The sequence below is a fragment of the Clupea harengus genome, chromosome 8 (assembly GCF_900700415.2).
Source record: "Clupea harengus chromosome 8, Ch_v2.0.2, whole genome shotgun sequence".
In the NCBI taxonomy this organism is placed as follows: Eukaryota; Metazoa; Chordata; class Actinopteri; order Clupeiformes; family Clupeidae; genus Clupea; species Clupea harengus.
The window spans coordinates 18,140,507-18,156,493 of NC_045159.1; the positions used below are offsets into that span (position 1 = coordinate 18,140,507).

The window sequence follows — 15,987 nt, forward strand, 5'->3', positions numbered from 1 at the left end:
AGACAGAAACAGCTCGAACGCATTTATGATTTATGAACATTTGTTGGGTTTCTTCCTTTGCAGTTTCCTTCTGTATTCTTAATGTCATTTTGACCTTCCCCAGTTCACAGCTGCTGGGCGATTTCTTTGAATTTTGTAAAATTTGAATAATTATTATATCAATTTAATTGTCTATTATTGGAAATCTATTTTATTTGGAGCACTGACATAAGTCAGAGACTGACATTATAAAAGTAAATGTTATGAATGGGCAATCATTTGCAGGAGGAGGGTATAAGGGCAGAACATGTAGGGTAAAGTGAGAGAGTGAGGTGATGATCAGTAGATTGAGAGACAGAAAGGAGGTGTTTTATGACATATGCTCCTATACTATTTAGATGCACACATACTGAACAGATACATAACCATAACCCTTAATCTACATGCATTGACACATACTGCCTGTAGTACACACACACACACACACACACACACACATCGTAAAAGCAAAAGCAATAAGCAATAAGACCAGATCCAAATACTTTGGCATGGTTTACATGGCCCACACACACACATACACAGAGAGAGAGAGAGAGAGAGAGAGAGAGACACACACACACACACACACACACACACACACACACACACACGTGTGTGCACACACAGAGGCACGTGTTTGTTCGAGTGAGCAGAACTTGGGCCCTGCATATGTGCGTGTCCTTTTGGCCCTTACCAAAGCTAATATACACTGAGAATATAAACAGTCATGTGAGGTTAAGCTCACCCCCTTTTAAGTGGAAAAATAAGGTCACTGTTAATGTATTAAACAGATGTTACAGTTGAATAGGCAACATGTCACCCTTAATACATTTTTTTAATACTGTGTCACAGTCAATAGAACACACAATATATAATTATACAAATACACAAGTCTCTGATAAATTTCACTTTATTTCATCGTTGGTGTGTCAGGCTGCAGTACAACACAACAAATTTGTTTATCTTAGCACGGATTTTAACATTTTTTTGTCCCTGCTGACTCTCCATACCGATCACAGTGTGGCACACGTGACGAGCGTTCTTAGCGATGACCTCATCCCTTCAGTGGGATGACGTCAAATACAAGATGGATGGAATCACGACAGCAACACGCTCAACACATTTCTAAAAGAAAGTCGTATTTCAGTGCTGCCTGGGAATACGACAAGTATATTGGGTACGTATAAGATATTAACTCATTCGATCTCTAATATCCAGTGATAGGGTGGTAATTGTGTAAGCACTATGGTGGAAAATCCGTCTTTACTGACGTAACGCTGAGGTGGTTTCTTTTTCGCTCCCTATACACAATCGACTTCTCTATGCTTGCCGATGCTGCGACCGAGCTCTCTAAGCAAAATGACAGGAGTGGTTTGAGTGCATGCACTCATAGCCACTGTTTTCCTGTTCATGTTGGTCTCGGACTGCTTTACAGAGACCCCATACAACCGTAGCCGTTATCCTGTTGCTTTGTGCGCTAGTTGGACTGTGAAGTGGAAGTCACTGCAGCCAGATATTTTGAAGCTGAATTCATAGCTAACATAGTTGCTACACCAGTGTTAGACTTGGACATGTTTTGAGGCGTCTGTCCGTCTGGTTTATTGCTTCGGTGAGTAGAGAACATGCCTTGCCGACTAGTTTGCAATGGAAAACTTAAAGTTGATAACTTAACTCAAATCTTAGCAGATTCAAAGCCACGTCTCCCTTATGACCTAATACTCCCTAACTACCGAATGCCTGTATCTGTCAGCATGAGGTAATCTGCCGCGATATCGCGCATGCGTTGCTCTATTTTAAGACTGTTGTGTTTAGTCAGTTCTCCGAGACGCAGTCCACCTATCCATCTGTATATTGGCACTCAATGTTCAAACAGTAGGCTTACATCATCCAAATATGCGTGTTTACATTTTTCATTGCTTTAAAATGATACATTTAACAATACAATGTTTGTATTGGATTTACAATGACTTTACATAGCATTGAAACTACAATTTTATTTTCTCTCTTTGTTTGCACAAATTGTTCAAATTTTTGGATTTAATTGAAGCATGCTGATGAGCAAGTACATATACATTAAGACCCCCAGTAAACACTAACTATGACATCTATAAATTAAATAACATCACTACCAATGTTGTTATTATTATTTTTTATTATAAGTAGTAGTAGTAGTCCTCGCCGGTTACTAGTAGCAGTTGTTTTTTGTATTTGTATCCTTGTATGCATTTTACATGATTCACAGCCGTTATGCAGATGCAATAACCAAACACCTCCTTGCACACCCCAGTTTCATCATACTTTCCTCTTTCTCCCACAGCCAGAATGGAAAACTTGGTTCACTACAGTAACCCGGCGCACGCGATCTCGCTGCTGAGCATCCTCAACGAGCAGCGTCTGAGGGGGCAGCTGTGTGACATCGTGCTGGTGGTGGGCGAGCAGCGCTACCAGGCCCACCGGAGCGTCCTGGCCGCCAGCAGTGAGTACTTCCAGTCCCTCTTCACCAGGAGGGACTCGGAGCCCCGGCCCGCGGTCCAGCTGGACTTCTGCGAGCCGGACGCCTTCGAGCTGGTGCTGAACTACATCTACTCGTCCTCCCTGTTCGTGGATAAGGGCAGCCTGGCTGCCATCCAGGAGCTGGGCTACAGCCTGGGCATCCCTTTCCTCACCAACATCATGGCCATGCGGCCGCAGGTGTCTTACTGCATCTCGAGGAAGAGGGTGTCCTTTAAGGAAGAGGATGACGGCGGTTACCAGCAGAGGAGCGTCATTGTACGGCAGAGCCGCGGCGATGCTCCTGGCGCCGGTGGTGCTCAGAGCCAGAGCACAAACCCACTGAAGTCACTGAAGCACGGCCCTTACTCGGCCTCTGCAGAGGAAGCCTCAGCCTTTCCAGTTAAAGAACAAAACCAGACCTCTCGACAGTGTCGCGGTAAAGCAATAAAGAGGAGCAGTGACTTCACAGACAGAAATCCCAGCAGGCCCTCTGATGCCCCTGACGACAAATCCATCATGGCCGTCACTCCATCCATAATGAAGGGACGGTCGGCTCAGAGCACCATGTCTGTACGACCTCAGCTGACCTCCTCGGTATCGTTCAGCGAGTCTCAAATACAGCATGCCAGCTTACAGCCGTATTCCGGTGTTGACCCAGGAGAGGACCAGCCAGAGCCCCATTACAGCCCCAAAATGGCCGCGCCAGGCCAACAAGCAGAGCGACACCAACCTGTGGACCGCAGCGGGCCTCTCATTAAAAGTCTGCTCCGGAGGTCCTTATCCATGGACAGCCCTGTTCCCATCTTCTCCCCCGCACTGGAGCTCAAAGACTCACAGAACAGAGAGCACTCTGTCGTGAAAATGGCCACCGCAAAGGCGAGCGCGATGCCGTCCGCCGATCAGAAGCATCAGGGGTCGCCGCAGGACGTGCCGCCGTTGATTCTCAGGCCCAGGCACCACAACATGTACGAGAGGGGAGACACTCAGGGAACCGAGGTCCACGTGAAGACCGAGCCCAGCAGCCCACTGGCTGACCCTTCTGACATCATACGTATCACAGTAGGGGATAATCTGCCCGTCAACTTCAGAGACCTGCAAATGAACTTTGATGAAAACCCAAAAGGCTATTTCAATCATGCTGGGAAGCGCAGGGCAAGGCTGGATAACCTCAGTAGTCCGTATAAGCGGTCTCGGGTGGGGAACGAACACCATCTCACACACAAAGAGACTGGACCTGCTAACGTACAGAGCACCTCGAACGCGGAGGACGGCAGCGAAGAGCCAGGCGAGTTGAGACCAAACAAGATGTTTAAATGCTGGAACTGTTTAAAGATCTTCCGATCAAACGCGGGTCTGTACCGCCACGTGAACATGTATCACAACCCAGAGAAACCGTACGCCTGCGACATCTGTCATAAGCGCTTTCACACCAACTTCAAAGTGTGGACCCACTGCCAGACGCAGCACGGTGTGGTCCAAAACCCGGCGCCGTCTTCAAGCTCGTACTCGGTGCTAGATGAGAAGTTCCAGAGGAAGCTGATCGATATTGTGCGAGAGCGTGAAATCAAGAAAGCCTTGATCATGAAGCTCAGGAGAAATAAACAAAATTTACAGGTTCAGCCCTTTGCCAAAAAGAGTTTGCGGTCAAGATCAACCTACGTTTGCCCTTACTGTGGGAAGATGTTCTGGTTCCAGTCGCAGTTCAGGCAACACCTGAAAATGCACCCCATGGAAAATGACAACCCTCAGATGGACAGAGGGAGTGACTCTGCGGACCAGAACCAGAACCAGATTGCTCACTTGAAAGAGAATCAAAGCAAGGACGTGTACTCTTGCAAGCTGTGCAACGCCAAGCTGTCCTCCCCCATGGAGCAGGGAGACCACGAAAGGGGCTGCAGGCACGCCACCGTCTGCCCATACTGCGGCCTGCGCTTCTCCAGTGCCTCGGTCAAGAGAGACCACGAGGGCCACTGCGACTACAAGAAGCTGACCTGCCTGGAGTGCATGCGCACCTTCAAGTCCTCCTTCAGCATCTGGCGACACCAGGTGGAGGTCCACAACCACAACATGATGACCGTCAGGGAACAGCTGTCTCTCAGCCAGCAGGAGAACCACAACCAGGCCCCAGACGCCCTTCGAAGTCCGATCCCTCCTCTGCACCAGGAGCCGCTGGATGCGAGGAAGGAGGCCTTCTATCGTGACTCCTCGTCACTGCCCATGTTTGACTCGGAGGATTCGTCGTACGCCCCCGAGGACCTCAGCATGGGCTCCCACGAGCAGGGCGACATGCAGGTAAAGGAGGAGCCCATTGAGGAGGCGGTATGTGAGGAGGAGAACGCGGCCGCCGGGAGCGCCACCGCCGCCGCCAACGCTGCCTCTGACGAGCCGGGCGTGTGGCCTTGTGAGAAGTGCGGCAAGCTGTTCAGCTCGCACAAGGACCTGGAGCGGCACCAGGAGCTGCTGTGCCACATCAAGCCCTTCATCTGTCACATCTGCCACAAGGCTTTCAGGACCAACTTCCGCCTCTGGAGCCACTTCCAGTCGCACGTGGCCACGGCGGACGAGCCCGTCGTGAGGGACATGGAGCACCAGGCGTCGTCGCCATCCCCCTCGCCGCCGCTCTCCATTTCCACCTCGCCTCCCAACACTGCTCTGGCCTCCGTCGCAGTCTCCTCCGAGGAGGAGCCGGGGGGACCCGTCGGCGCGGCGACTAACATCGCAGGGCCCGAGCAGGAAGGAGCTGACGACGGCCCCTCCCTGTCCAAGCCAGACGGGACGGAGACGTCTCTCAGCCCTCAGGAATCCGACACGCTGTTCTACCATGCCCCCACCCTGTCCGCCCTCACCTTCAAGAGGCAGTACATGTGCAAGCTGTGCCACAGGACTTTTAAGACGGCGTTCAGCTTGTGGAGTCACGAGCAGAGTCACAACCGCCTGTGACATCAGCACAACCCCCATGACCTGCAGTGCCGGAACAGACTGTTGATACGGAAGCAGGATCAGATTATCATTTGATTTGGTTATTGCGTTACGTTACACTTAGTCACGCGGAGTCAGGTTATTTATATGTTCCTCTAATTTTGTCGAGCTTTAAGAATCATAGGTGTTAACGTGTCCTAAATGAATCTATATGAATGTGCACAAAATGGTGCAAAGCAGAGAAATGAGAGGTCAAGGGATCCTGTTTTGTATATCAAAACTATCTATGTTATGGTGAATTTTCTAGCATGAAAATGGAAATAGATACTAACTTCTTTCAACTGATTACGTGGGGAAGATATTAGCAGTTTATTGCAGTTCAGATGTTTCACAGTAGTTCTAATGTACAAATGACCGCCTTGGGTTGAAACGAGAATGTGTACAAATACTAATTGCTTACTTTATGTGAGTTCTTTCAATCTGCCTTTGAAATTTTAAGTATGTAGGCCTATGCGTAGGAAATGTAATGCTTAACCCTCGTACCAATGAAAAGCCAGTGGTTTATTTAAAGGAAGTGCTTTATCTAGGCCTAGTGGTGCAGTTTTAGATTAACTAAGTGCTCTTGCTTATGAATGGTCCATGTCTCGTGTGCTGGCACAGTAGATGGGTGTTCTGAAGAGGTTGCCTTCGTAATTAGTGAGTGGATAACTGCCATGGTGTAGCAGCCTTCGGTGACTATTTAACTGACCTATAGCACTTTCGTCATGCCTCTACGACTTACTTAGTAACAGCCCAGCTCATTCCCTGGTTGTAACATGTTTATGACGTTCAGTTCACATCTGTTAAGCCCAAACGTATATGGGAATCTGTGTTTGGGACCTGTGCTGTCTGCAGTCCACAGACAGGAGTTCTCCTCTTATTGAACAGATGCGTATAATAGCCTAGAGATCAGCTGTTATGATTTTTTTTTTTTTATATTATAGATTTGATATCAAGATATTGTACTTTACTTGAATGGCACTGTTATCTGTTAAGTTGTCCAGGTGTGACCATATAATATGTCAGCCGTGCGACTGTAAAGAACAAATTTGAACAGCAGACCGGCGGGCTTGACATTTTGTACAGTGCGTCTGTATTATTTGAACAACAGACAGGTGGGGTTGACATTTTGTACAGTGCGTCTGTATTATTTGGTGCATGGTAGTTATCTCCAGTGCGGTGGTATTTGCTGCGCAGAGATGAAAAGTCTAATGTGGAAAGGGGCCTATATATGGTGTTAAAGCAGCAGGTTTTTGTGATCATCAGCTGTTTCATCAGTAAAATCCACAGAAATTAAGACCACTGAAATCCTTTGTTTCCAGAAAGAGCTGGAAAGAGATACACACATTTGTGTTCTATAAACTAATGATTGTTATTATATTTGAAAAGAAAAGTTTTGCACAAGTATTATTCAAGCACAATAGCAAAAACAATATCTAGTTTCTGCTCACAAAATCTATTATTTCAGCATATTTTTTTTTACTAATTATACAAATGAATGAAATTGCGGTTGAATTATTAGGCTTTGCCATGTCGGCCTTTACCTCACATTGGTTTTGGAAAAATGAGTTGGAAAAGTACATTATCCCTTCCCAAGGCTGGATTTGCGAGTAGCGTTGGGGAAGGGAAATGAGCTTGCAGATTCTGCTTCACTATCTAGCTAATTTGGCAATTCTATTTATGGTCCCCTGCCTACTCATGGTTTCATATGACCGACAATATGTACTTAATGTGGGGGGGTGTGTAGAGAGGAACTTGGGTGGGGGGTGGGTGTGGGGGCTAGAGAGGAACTGGGGTGGGATGGGGGGCAAGATGGACCAACATATTTTGGAAAACTTGTGGGGTGCAACATTTTCTATGTTTATTTTATTACATGGGATTTGTCAGTGCATGTAAGCATAGCTTTGATCCTCAGATTTTGGAAATTATTTTTGAGATTGTATGACTAAAAGACTTGAATGAAATGAATATGACAAATTGGTCATAATGTAAAAGACAGCCTTTCTATGGTCTCTGTTCAATTTTCTATCTGTATGTTCTGTTTATGGAAAACTCTTTGTTTATAATGTATGCTGCAATACCCTTTGTATATGTATTGATTGCGATGATGTGGCTTAAATTGTGCATAAACTTTTGTGTTTCGTGCTCTTTTCTACAGTTTCTGTGCTTGTTTTCTGAAATAAAGATTTGTTGATGCAAACCAATTACCTTTTCTTTTAGCTGTTCCACAATTTGTTTCAGGATCAATAAAGTATCGATCTCTCTATCTATTTCATTTAAACCCACATGAAAAAAAGCAGTAATTATCAACATAGGGCATGTAAATGGATAGACTGGGTTGTATAGTAATGACACATAGCAGTGGTTCTTATTGTTATATGGTAAAGAGCTCATCTTGCATTTTAAACAGCACGTTTACAGCTCAGAGTCACTCTTTAAAGTTCCATATGCTTTACAAGATATGTTAAACATATGTATAATTAAAAATGAACATCAGGGGTAGAGCCAGTAGATTGTATCTCATCAGGTTTATTTTCTTATTGGCAACTGAACAATCATGGTACATCACACTGACGATAGATAATGTGAATAGCTACATCGTGTCACAAAAAGGAATATATTTAGGAAAATGATCAGGTGTCTGTGTATCATAATTAGTTTTAGAGTTGTTGTATTTATTTTTACATAAATGAGATGACATTAGAGGTTAAAGGAACAGAGAAGGGTTAACTGGCTGCCTGTGGTTGAGTAATCTTCTGAACGGTCATGAGCACACTACAGTGGAAATTCCAACTTTTGTACATTTTTACAGTAATAACTACAATGCGTATCCATGGTTACATTTTATGAAAGGCAAATTGTGAAGTAGTATCATTAGGGACTGTATAAAGGCTTTCTTTAATCCTGAAAGGAAATTTCTCACACATTTGCCCTGACAAGAAAGCTATTGAAGTAGTTAGATCATTTTTAGTTATCTATTCAAAACAGAATAGCCTATCAAAATTTTGGAATTGCTGTTGCGTGAATATGGTGGAAAATAGTCTATATTTGATCTCAACCACAATGACATATGGTGCAGCACTGCATTACTTTATGGTATGTTCAGCAGATGGTTGATTAGGCGGACTTATGACCTGTGATCCTGTTAAAAAAAAATTGTGAAAGCACACGGTGAGACGATTGTGCTCTCACTCTTACAATGCCAACGTGTCTTTAATAAGTCTTCTCATTGTTGTGCTTACAGATGTACCAAGGGAGTCCGTGATCTGGAAAGTGATCTTGTGCAAGTATGGCTGGACATCTTTCAGACTGGTGTCAAACACATTGTCCACTTCCGATTGCGTGGGCATTTTTGGCAGGTACTCGTGACGATTGATGACTTCCACGATGTTGATGACCTTCTCACCCAATTTCTCTCCCACTTTCTCACGACAGATCTGACGCTCCTGCTCGTTGGCCAAATTCACAACATTTACTTTGATGCTCCAAACCTCCCATGGGATGCATTCGTCAGAGAAAGGCCATCGTGATTTCTTCTTCTGGTAAAACTCCAAAGAGATTTGACCCATTCCATCACTCCCAGTGTTGCTTAGAGCGTCCTGTTTGAAAGAAGGCCAAAAGGGTTAATTGACTGATTAATAATTGACACGAAACGAGGTCAGTGTTGGCATCACTCTTAAACCAAGCCAGTTACCTTAAATTCGCCTACAGCTTTCCTGATAACCCTGTCGAGCTCCTCCGAAGACACTCGCACGAAAGTGAAGTCGATGAAATCACAATCTATGTCTTGTGTACCGACTGTACCGATGGAATACGTGCCTTCTTTCTTGTAATGGAATTTCCCAGTGCTCCTGTGCAGCAGTATCGTGTGCAATAACGCCAACATAGCTTCGTCAACTTGTCTTCCCTCAACCGACACCTCCAACACTTCTGAACGACAATTCATTGCTATTTCTCTTTGTCGACAGAACTGGATAAAAACAACGTTGTATGAAACGACGACTAAATTCACCTAGATACCCCCCTAGATTTTTTTCTCGTTTATTTACGTCGCACACCAGCAGCTATCTTAGGAAGGCCTGCTAGCTACTTCATCGGCCTACGCCGTTCGTTGGCTAAGGTTAGCTAGCTAACACTGCGACGTGCAATAAAAACAATCTCTGGGGTGAAAATGTTGTAATTAATCATCTCACAACTTAAGACGATTGTCTAGAATGTGTATGAATTAATCCATTGTAAAAGATACATTCGCATATCACAAAATATGCCCAACACCCAGTCCCTTCGACAACATAGGCGGAGCCTCAACAGGTAAACAACAAGGAATGAACTACGGAAAGCGGTTTGAGCCAAAACTGTTCCAACATGTCAGTCCTTGCGACCTTTTCACACTCACAGTATCATAATCCACAATATGTTAAAGTTCAGAATATTTTCACTGTTACTGATGCGAGGCATTCCTTTTTACGCAACTCGACATATCATAACTAATTGTATTAATGTTTATTAGAACAATAGACATATCTTTGATTTGGATCATGATAGGACGCCTTTGCAATTATTCCAATGCAGTAGATGTCGCTGTAACTAGTTTTACACAGGGATAAGTCGCTTTGAAAACCGAGGAAATAAACGGCTTCCTTAGCAACGGCACGGTAGAAGAATATTTGTGTTTGTTCGCCAGCCACCATCCTAGCATATGTTTTAGAGATATATTGAAGGCTTGAAAGTTGTAGCTCTGCGGAAGGTGTCCGAGAATCATATATTCGCTGGTCAATAGAATGGAGATGTATCACTGAAAGTGTGAGGAAGTTGCGATAATAATCATGTTAGCTACTAATGTTATATCGTGGTTAACTAGCAATATTGTTGCACTGAATCTTTTTCTTTTTATCGTGTACCATTAGCTGAAGTCGTATATTTACTCTTTAACAGACATACCAGCTATGCACATAAGATGATGCATAAAATCATGTGTTGGACTGTGCTGTCGGTGTTTGTACTCTGCATTATTTCTACAGTGGCGTTGGCTGTAAATCAAACAGGTTCGCCTTCAGGCGTTAATAACAACAATGTTACCGACGAGCCCATTTTATCCTCCACGTCGACGGAATCTGACTTTTTTGCAACATCAACTCAGGGTCTCCTCACCGAGACAACTTTACTAAACATGACTACAGACAGCACACCGACGGAGAGCAGCCCCACAAATGCCAGCACTACAGAGACCACTACACTACAGACCACTACAGAGACAGTTCCTAAAGGTATTTGGGGGGGTACACAAGTCCCAGATCCAAGTTGCTATCATGCAGAAATATACTCGAGTACAGAAGCGTGTTAGGGTCACCAATGGGGTGATTTTTTATTTCTGATATTTTCCCCAGATATTCAGATTTTATTCTCTTTATTTCTGACTTCAGACAACCTCCCGCGCGGGAGAAACACAAATCACGCCATAGGTGGCTCTAATAAGCTTCCGTACTCCAACGATACATAGCTTTCAGAAAAAGACAGTGAGCTTTTGCCCCCCCCAAGTGGTATTGACGACCTGGTTTTGAGGCCCATGGCTCAGACACTAGGTTAGAAAAATGGATCAAGTCACTCATTTACCATTATCTTTCTCTTCCACGTAGTGTGCTCATGTGATATCACTCCAGGATTCTGTGATATTGGCTGCTGCTGTGACACAGTGGACTGTGGAATCGATGACTTAGGCTCAGTCTTCAGTGATTGTGAAAAAGAAACAAGGTTGGATATTTGGATGAAGGAGTTGGATGAAGTGCTTCTGTATGTGTGTGTGTGTGGGGGGGGGGGGTGTGTGTGTGCGTGTGTGTGAGAGAGAGAGGAAGGAAATGACTAAACAATGTGTGAATTTTGATTTGTGACTCATTTTACCCTAGGTCACCTGGTGTGTGCGTTGAGAAGTGGTTGATGTTCCGAGCAAACGTTGATCCTGACCTCATCACAGTCACTGACTCATTATTCTGTGTGCGAGAAGAAGGTGAACAAAATTGATCCTTTTGAGGTGATATCAGATTCAGACAGGCAATTGGGCGAAACAAAATGATGTCCTCTGTTTATACTTCAAGATCCTCAGGGTTCCACACATTTGCCAATGCAGTCATCTAATTTTCTATTACGTTTTTGTTTCGTCTGGTCTTATCCAATCTTTAGTAAAACTTTTGTGTGTTTTTTGACGTCAGAAACAACAACAGAGAAGCAAAGCCCCCCCACTTTTTCAGAGCAGCGGCGAGACCAGGTGTCCCCTTCCTTCTTACAGCAAGATGACGCATCCATAAGTCCCACTGTCAGAGACTTCTATAAGGTGAGGGGCTTTTCCATCAGTACTCCATCAGTGCCTTATGGTCAGCTGGGTGGCTCAGTGGTTAGCACTGTCGCCTCACAGCAAGAAGGCCCTGGGTTTGCATCCCGGTCGTTCCAGGTCGTTCCAGGTCCTTTCTGTGTGGAGTTTGCATGTTCTCCCCGTGCCTGCGTGGGTTTACTCCGGGTACTCCGGTTTCCCCCACCATCATAAAGACATGCATTGCATTGTGTGAATATGAATGAATGTTGGTGGTGGTCGGAGGGGCCGTTGACGCTGATTGGCAGCCACGCTTCTGTAGAATTAGAAGGATCCTAGCCATCGGAACAGTCCTTTGGCGGGATTCGTTGACCTGGTACCCTTGAAAACACTGCCATCAAGGATCCCTCCTTTACTTTGAGAAACACTCATTATGTAAATAAGAAGTCTGTCCCATTGACCAACTCAAGTAATCGAATTTAAGTACGGAGTGAGACCGTCACTGTCTCTGTCTTTTCCTTCCATCAGGTTGATGATGAAATACTTCTCCAGTACAACCTTGTCTCTATGCTGGGTACTCTAAAACAACCATCATCAGGGGTAGCCTCATCCTTCTGCGTTGACCTTAACCCAGCCAGTAAGTGGTTTAAAATACAGTTGTTTTTTTTTGCAAAGCTTTGAATGTAGAGCTCATTTGTATGGATTTCAGGACATAATGAGCAGAAAAAAGACATTATGGATGTTGTTTGAAACCAGTGCCATTTCTGTTTGTACGCTTCAATGCTTTTTCTGTGTGTTGTGTATTTCCGCTCCTCTCCCTTTCAAAGGATTCATGCGCTCCACATCACAGTCTTGCACTCGTGCCTTAAATGCTCAGTCCTGCTCAGCCGATCACAGATTGAATGTGCATTCTTACTTTAAAGATATCAGCCTGCTCAGGGTAAGTTTATGTCTGTCGTATGCCATGTTTAACAGTTTAAGCTAATGACAGTTAAGCTATCGTTTTTACCTCATTGTTTGCCTGACGTCCGCACTATCTGGCCACATCCTCTAACACTACAGGTACCAAATCCGCAAAACAACGTGGAGGTATCAGACTTGCTGGTAAAATGAATCAGATACACACTCAATATTGCTTTAGTGCCTTGTCTTGTTATAGTGTCTCTTTGATTCACACAATATAAAAATAACAAGCCCTTTTTATTCAATTAGATCCCAATTATCCCTGTGACAGACTGGCCTCAGCCCAGTGAGCAAAATGGCACCTGCTTGCATATCATGTCTAGGGTGAGGAGCAAGCTAAGTATTTTTGGAGGCAGTGAATATTGAAATTCCAGTATTGCATGATTGAGACACTAAGACTCTCTCTTAAGACTCTCTCTTCCTTTTTACATGTAGGTGGAGTATATTATAGAGTTTACACGTTATGGAGAAATCACGAGTGCAACAATACATGCTGACTTCCTCAATTCCAGCCTGGATACACAAATATTACAGAAGTTTTCTATCATCTTTCAGGTAGTTGTTTTGCACTTGTCGGAAAACTGTGTTTCTTAATCACTACTTTTTGTTTCCATGTCACTAGACATGGTCTTTGAACTTGGAAAAGGGAATTGTTTTGTCTCTGGGCCCTAACTTCATAGGATGACGAGCACCGCGAACGAGCTTCACGTATCAGCAACCGTGCAGTGAGAATAGGCTGGGATACCTATATTTGCTAATTTCATTGACACAAAGCAGGGGGCGAAATGAAGCATAAAAGGGTTGAGTGATGGGTGGATGTGGCAATAAAGTCATTCTTTATCACAATCACACTTTATCACAACAACAATGATTTGACTATACCTTCTTACCGCTCACAGGGAGCACATAGAGCAAGTAACACATTTTCCAGTCGCTAATGAGAATTTGTTTTGTTCGTTTTGCTTGCAGTTAGCCACAGCTGGCCCTACACCTGCACCTTTGCCAGTGATGGGACTAATTGTTGGAACCCCAGTGATTGGTCGGTTCGGTGAAGATGTCAATCCTGTATCTTTTCTACCCCATCCAATCTACGATCATAAGACCCACTGTAAAGTCATTTTGATTGTGGTTACAGTCAACATAAGATCACTGTAGATGCTAGCACAAGAAAGACTTGAGAGCTCTTACAGTTTTCCAGTTATTCTAAACAAGGTATAATACAATTTGTAAACTTCAATGAGAAACTTCAAATGAAATCGTCGTCTTCAAAAGAGAGTGCATCAGTTGCATTAACAACATCAAATTTAGATCTCAGGCATTATCCCATGACTCTGAAACTGCCATGTTTTGTAAAATCCTTAAAATGCCAACTGAAATACTTGTTATCTACAGAAACCATATAGTGACTACTGAACTGTTTGTTTATCCTTGCTGCTGATGTGTTCTGGAGTTTTCTTCCGTAACTGCTTGTGTCAGCTGATGACTCTCGCTCCAGCAGTATCCTGCTCCGTTCCTCTCATGGCTCGTGTGCCCATCCGCTTCACACACAACTCCATCTCTGGATGCTCCTTCAGGTGAAGCAGAGAAGCAGCCGGACATCACACCTTTTTAAAATGGGCTCTTTTAACGACAAAACAGACCAGTTTCACAACCCATAAACCTGAGCTGTTCTTTTTACTTCCCCCTCCACAAACCTAAAGGTCGGCCTCCCAGAGCTGTGGCGAGCTGCGATCAGAGATGTATACAGTCTTGACTGGCCTCGCCACCCCTGACTTGGTAGCCATGACTTCAGGACCACAGCCAGACTGGGCAGAGGTCATCACCGAAGACTGCCCGGAGTCACAAGCTGTGAGCCGTTTACTCATATTATTCACTGTTATGTGTCATTATGTGTGCTGTATTGGTAAAACAGTATATCGTGTCATTCTATAATGTAGACCCAAATTGCACTAAATTCAGGGTAGCACTGGCATTCATGTATTTCTCTAACAAAAACTTAAAAAGCTCACATGTCGATATGGTCTGTTGGTCTTAGGGTGAATACACACCCCATGTTGCACACGAGCAGATATTCTTTTTAAGTACTTGCTACATGTTTTATCATATTAAAGGAAGGGTCCTTATCCCTGCTTGGGGGCATTTGTGTCATTTCAGGGGGGTTCCTGTGAGGCTGGCTGTACTGTCCCTCACTCCCTCTCCATTCAGTTTCTCTGGGCCAAGAGAGGGATGCTGTCTCTCCCTCAGCATTACATCCTCGGCGCAAAATACCAGTTTGGTTGTCAGAAAGTGAAGGTATGGTCACGAAAACTATTAATGCTGAGGCACTTTATAAGGGCTTCTCAGCCTGTACTGCAGCTCTGTTTCAGAAGTAGCCAAAGGATTCTTCGGCTATTTCACTGATAATGACTTGAAAGTAGAATTTCTATTCGTATCTGTATCTGTGTTAACCTGGGTTATTGTGGTTGGCCCTGATACAAAGACAGCCTTCAGCTGCCTGTAAAAGGAATTTGGCATCTGGCTTCCTCTTCTGGTGTTCCTTTCTGTCAAGGGTTTTACCACATCTCTTGATTTTACTCCCCCCCCCCCCCCCCCCCCCCCCCCTCTTTACAGTGTCCCCTCGTCTTCTCGCTTGCTGTCACCTTGGAGGTGACCTTTTCAGAGATCACTGCATACCCGGAGTCTCCCAGAGGAGAGCCTCAACCTGACTGGAAGTTTCCATACGACTTTTTCACCCGAGGACAAGTGGAGCTGGATGGTGGTCTGTGAAAGTGGACACCAAAATGACTGCTGTATCTCCACCCATCAGAAAGAAGCAAAACGATGTACAAGCCTAGCATTTACATTTCCACCCAGTCAGTCCTTGACGTTTAACAGCTATACTGATTAGGATTTAGTATATTTATGGTGTTCATCCAAAACGCAGCTCGCCATGACACGGTTCTAGTTCTGATCCTGCTGTATGTGTATTAGGATGTTGAATGTTTATTTTGTCAGGAAGTTTTATACTTCATAAACACATCAAAAGAGGAAGCAAGAAGTATTTTGTATGTCAGTGTGTCTGTGTGTATGCACGTGTGTTTTGGTGGTTATTTCAGCAATGTCTGTTTTTATAATTAGATAATGTAGAAATGTTTATAATAAGGTGGCAATATGTATATAGTTGTAATATACTTGTAATAATAACTTTATGGAATAAATATGTTGCTTTGGATTTCCAAACATGTACATTTTCTTTGTCTGCCCATCACCTA

At 44.3% G+C, this 15,987-nt stretch overlaps 3 protein-coding genes across 4 annotated transcripts; 2 read left to right on the top strand and 1 right to left on the bottom strand.

Annotated features, from left to right (window-relative positions):
* Positions 1-1,085: 1,085 nt before the first annotated feature.
* zbtb21 (zinc finger and BTB domain containing 21) lies at positions 1,086-6,571 on the top strand. Its single transcript, XM_012827599.3, has 2 exons — positions 1,086-1,195; positions 2,336-6,571. The coding sequence occupies exon 2, from the start codon at positions 2,341-2,343 to the stop codon at positions 5,449-5,451; it is 3,111 nt and encodes a 1,036-aa protein (XP_012683053.1). The 5' UTR covers positions 1,086-1,195; positions 2,336-2,340; the 3' UTR covers positions 5,452-6,571.
* Positions 6,572-7,982: 1,411 nt separating this feature from the next.
* On the bottom strand, positions 7,983-9,816 carry atg101 (autophagy related 101). The gene is made up of 2 exons (XM_012827723.3): positions 9,164-9,816; positions 7,983-9,068 (listed from the first exon to the last, which is right to left on the bottom strand). The coding sequence occupies exons 1-2, from the start codon at positions 9,413-9,415 to the stop codon at positions 8,664-8,666; spliced, it is 657 nt and encodes a 218-aa protein (XP_012683177.1). The 5' UTR covers positions 9,416-9,816; the 3' UTR covers positions 7,983-8,663.
* Position 9,817: 1 nt separating this feature from the next.
* On the top strand, positions 9,818-15,955 carry LOC105900370 (tectonic-3-like). Of its 2 annotated transcripts, XM_031572199.2 has the most exons (15): positions 9,818-10,272; positions 10,610-10,736; positions 11,106-11,220; positions 11,373-11,473; positions 11,676-11,797; positions 12,302-12,410; positions 12,601-12,713; positions 12,836-12,877; positions 12,986-13,060; positions 13,172-13,291; positions 13,706-13,801; positions 14,213-14,310; positions 14,437-14,584; positions 14,891-15,028; positions 15,347-15,955. In XM_031572199.2, exons 2-15 carry the CDS (start codon positions 10,640-10,642, stop codon positions 15,500-15,502), a joined length of 1,530 nt encoding a protein of 509 aa, XP_031428059.1. In that variant the 5' UTR covers positions 9,818-10,272; positions 10,610-10,639; the 3' UTR covers positions 15,503-15,955. The 2 variants fall into 2 exon arrangements, with proteins under 2 accessions (XP_031428059.1, XP_012683115.2); XM_012827661.3 differs by having other exon boundaries at positions 9,818-10,736.
* The last annotated feature ends 32 nt before the right edge of the window (positions 15,956-15,987 follow it).

Excerpts from the sequence above, each read along its gene's own strand:
- zbtb21 (XM_012827599.3), top strand. The coding sequence starts at position 2,341 with ATGGAAAACTTGGTTCACTACAGTAACCCGGCGCACGCGATCTCGCTG.
- atg101 (XM_012827723.3), bottom strand. The coding sequence starts at position 9,415 with ATGAATTGTCGTTCAGAAGTGTTGGAGGTGTCGGTTGAGGGAAGACAA. Across the intron at positions 9,069-9,163 it reads AAGCTGTAGGCGAATTTAAG|GACGCTCTAAGCAACACTGG; the intron begins GTAACTGGCTTG and ends TCTTTCAAACAG.
- LOC105900370 (XM_012827661.3), top strand. The coding sequence starts at position 10,427 with ATGATGCATAAAATCATGTGTTGGACTGTGCTGTCGGTGTTTGTACTC. Across the intron at positions 11,474-11,675 it reads ATTCTGTGTGCGAGAAGAAG|AAACAACAACAGAGAAGCAA; the intron begins GTGAACAAAATT and ends TTTTGACGTCAG. Across the intron at positions 12,714-12,835 it reads AAGATATCAGCCTGCTCAGG|GTACCAAATCCGCAAAACAA; the intron begins GTAAGTTTATGT and ends CTAACACTACAG.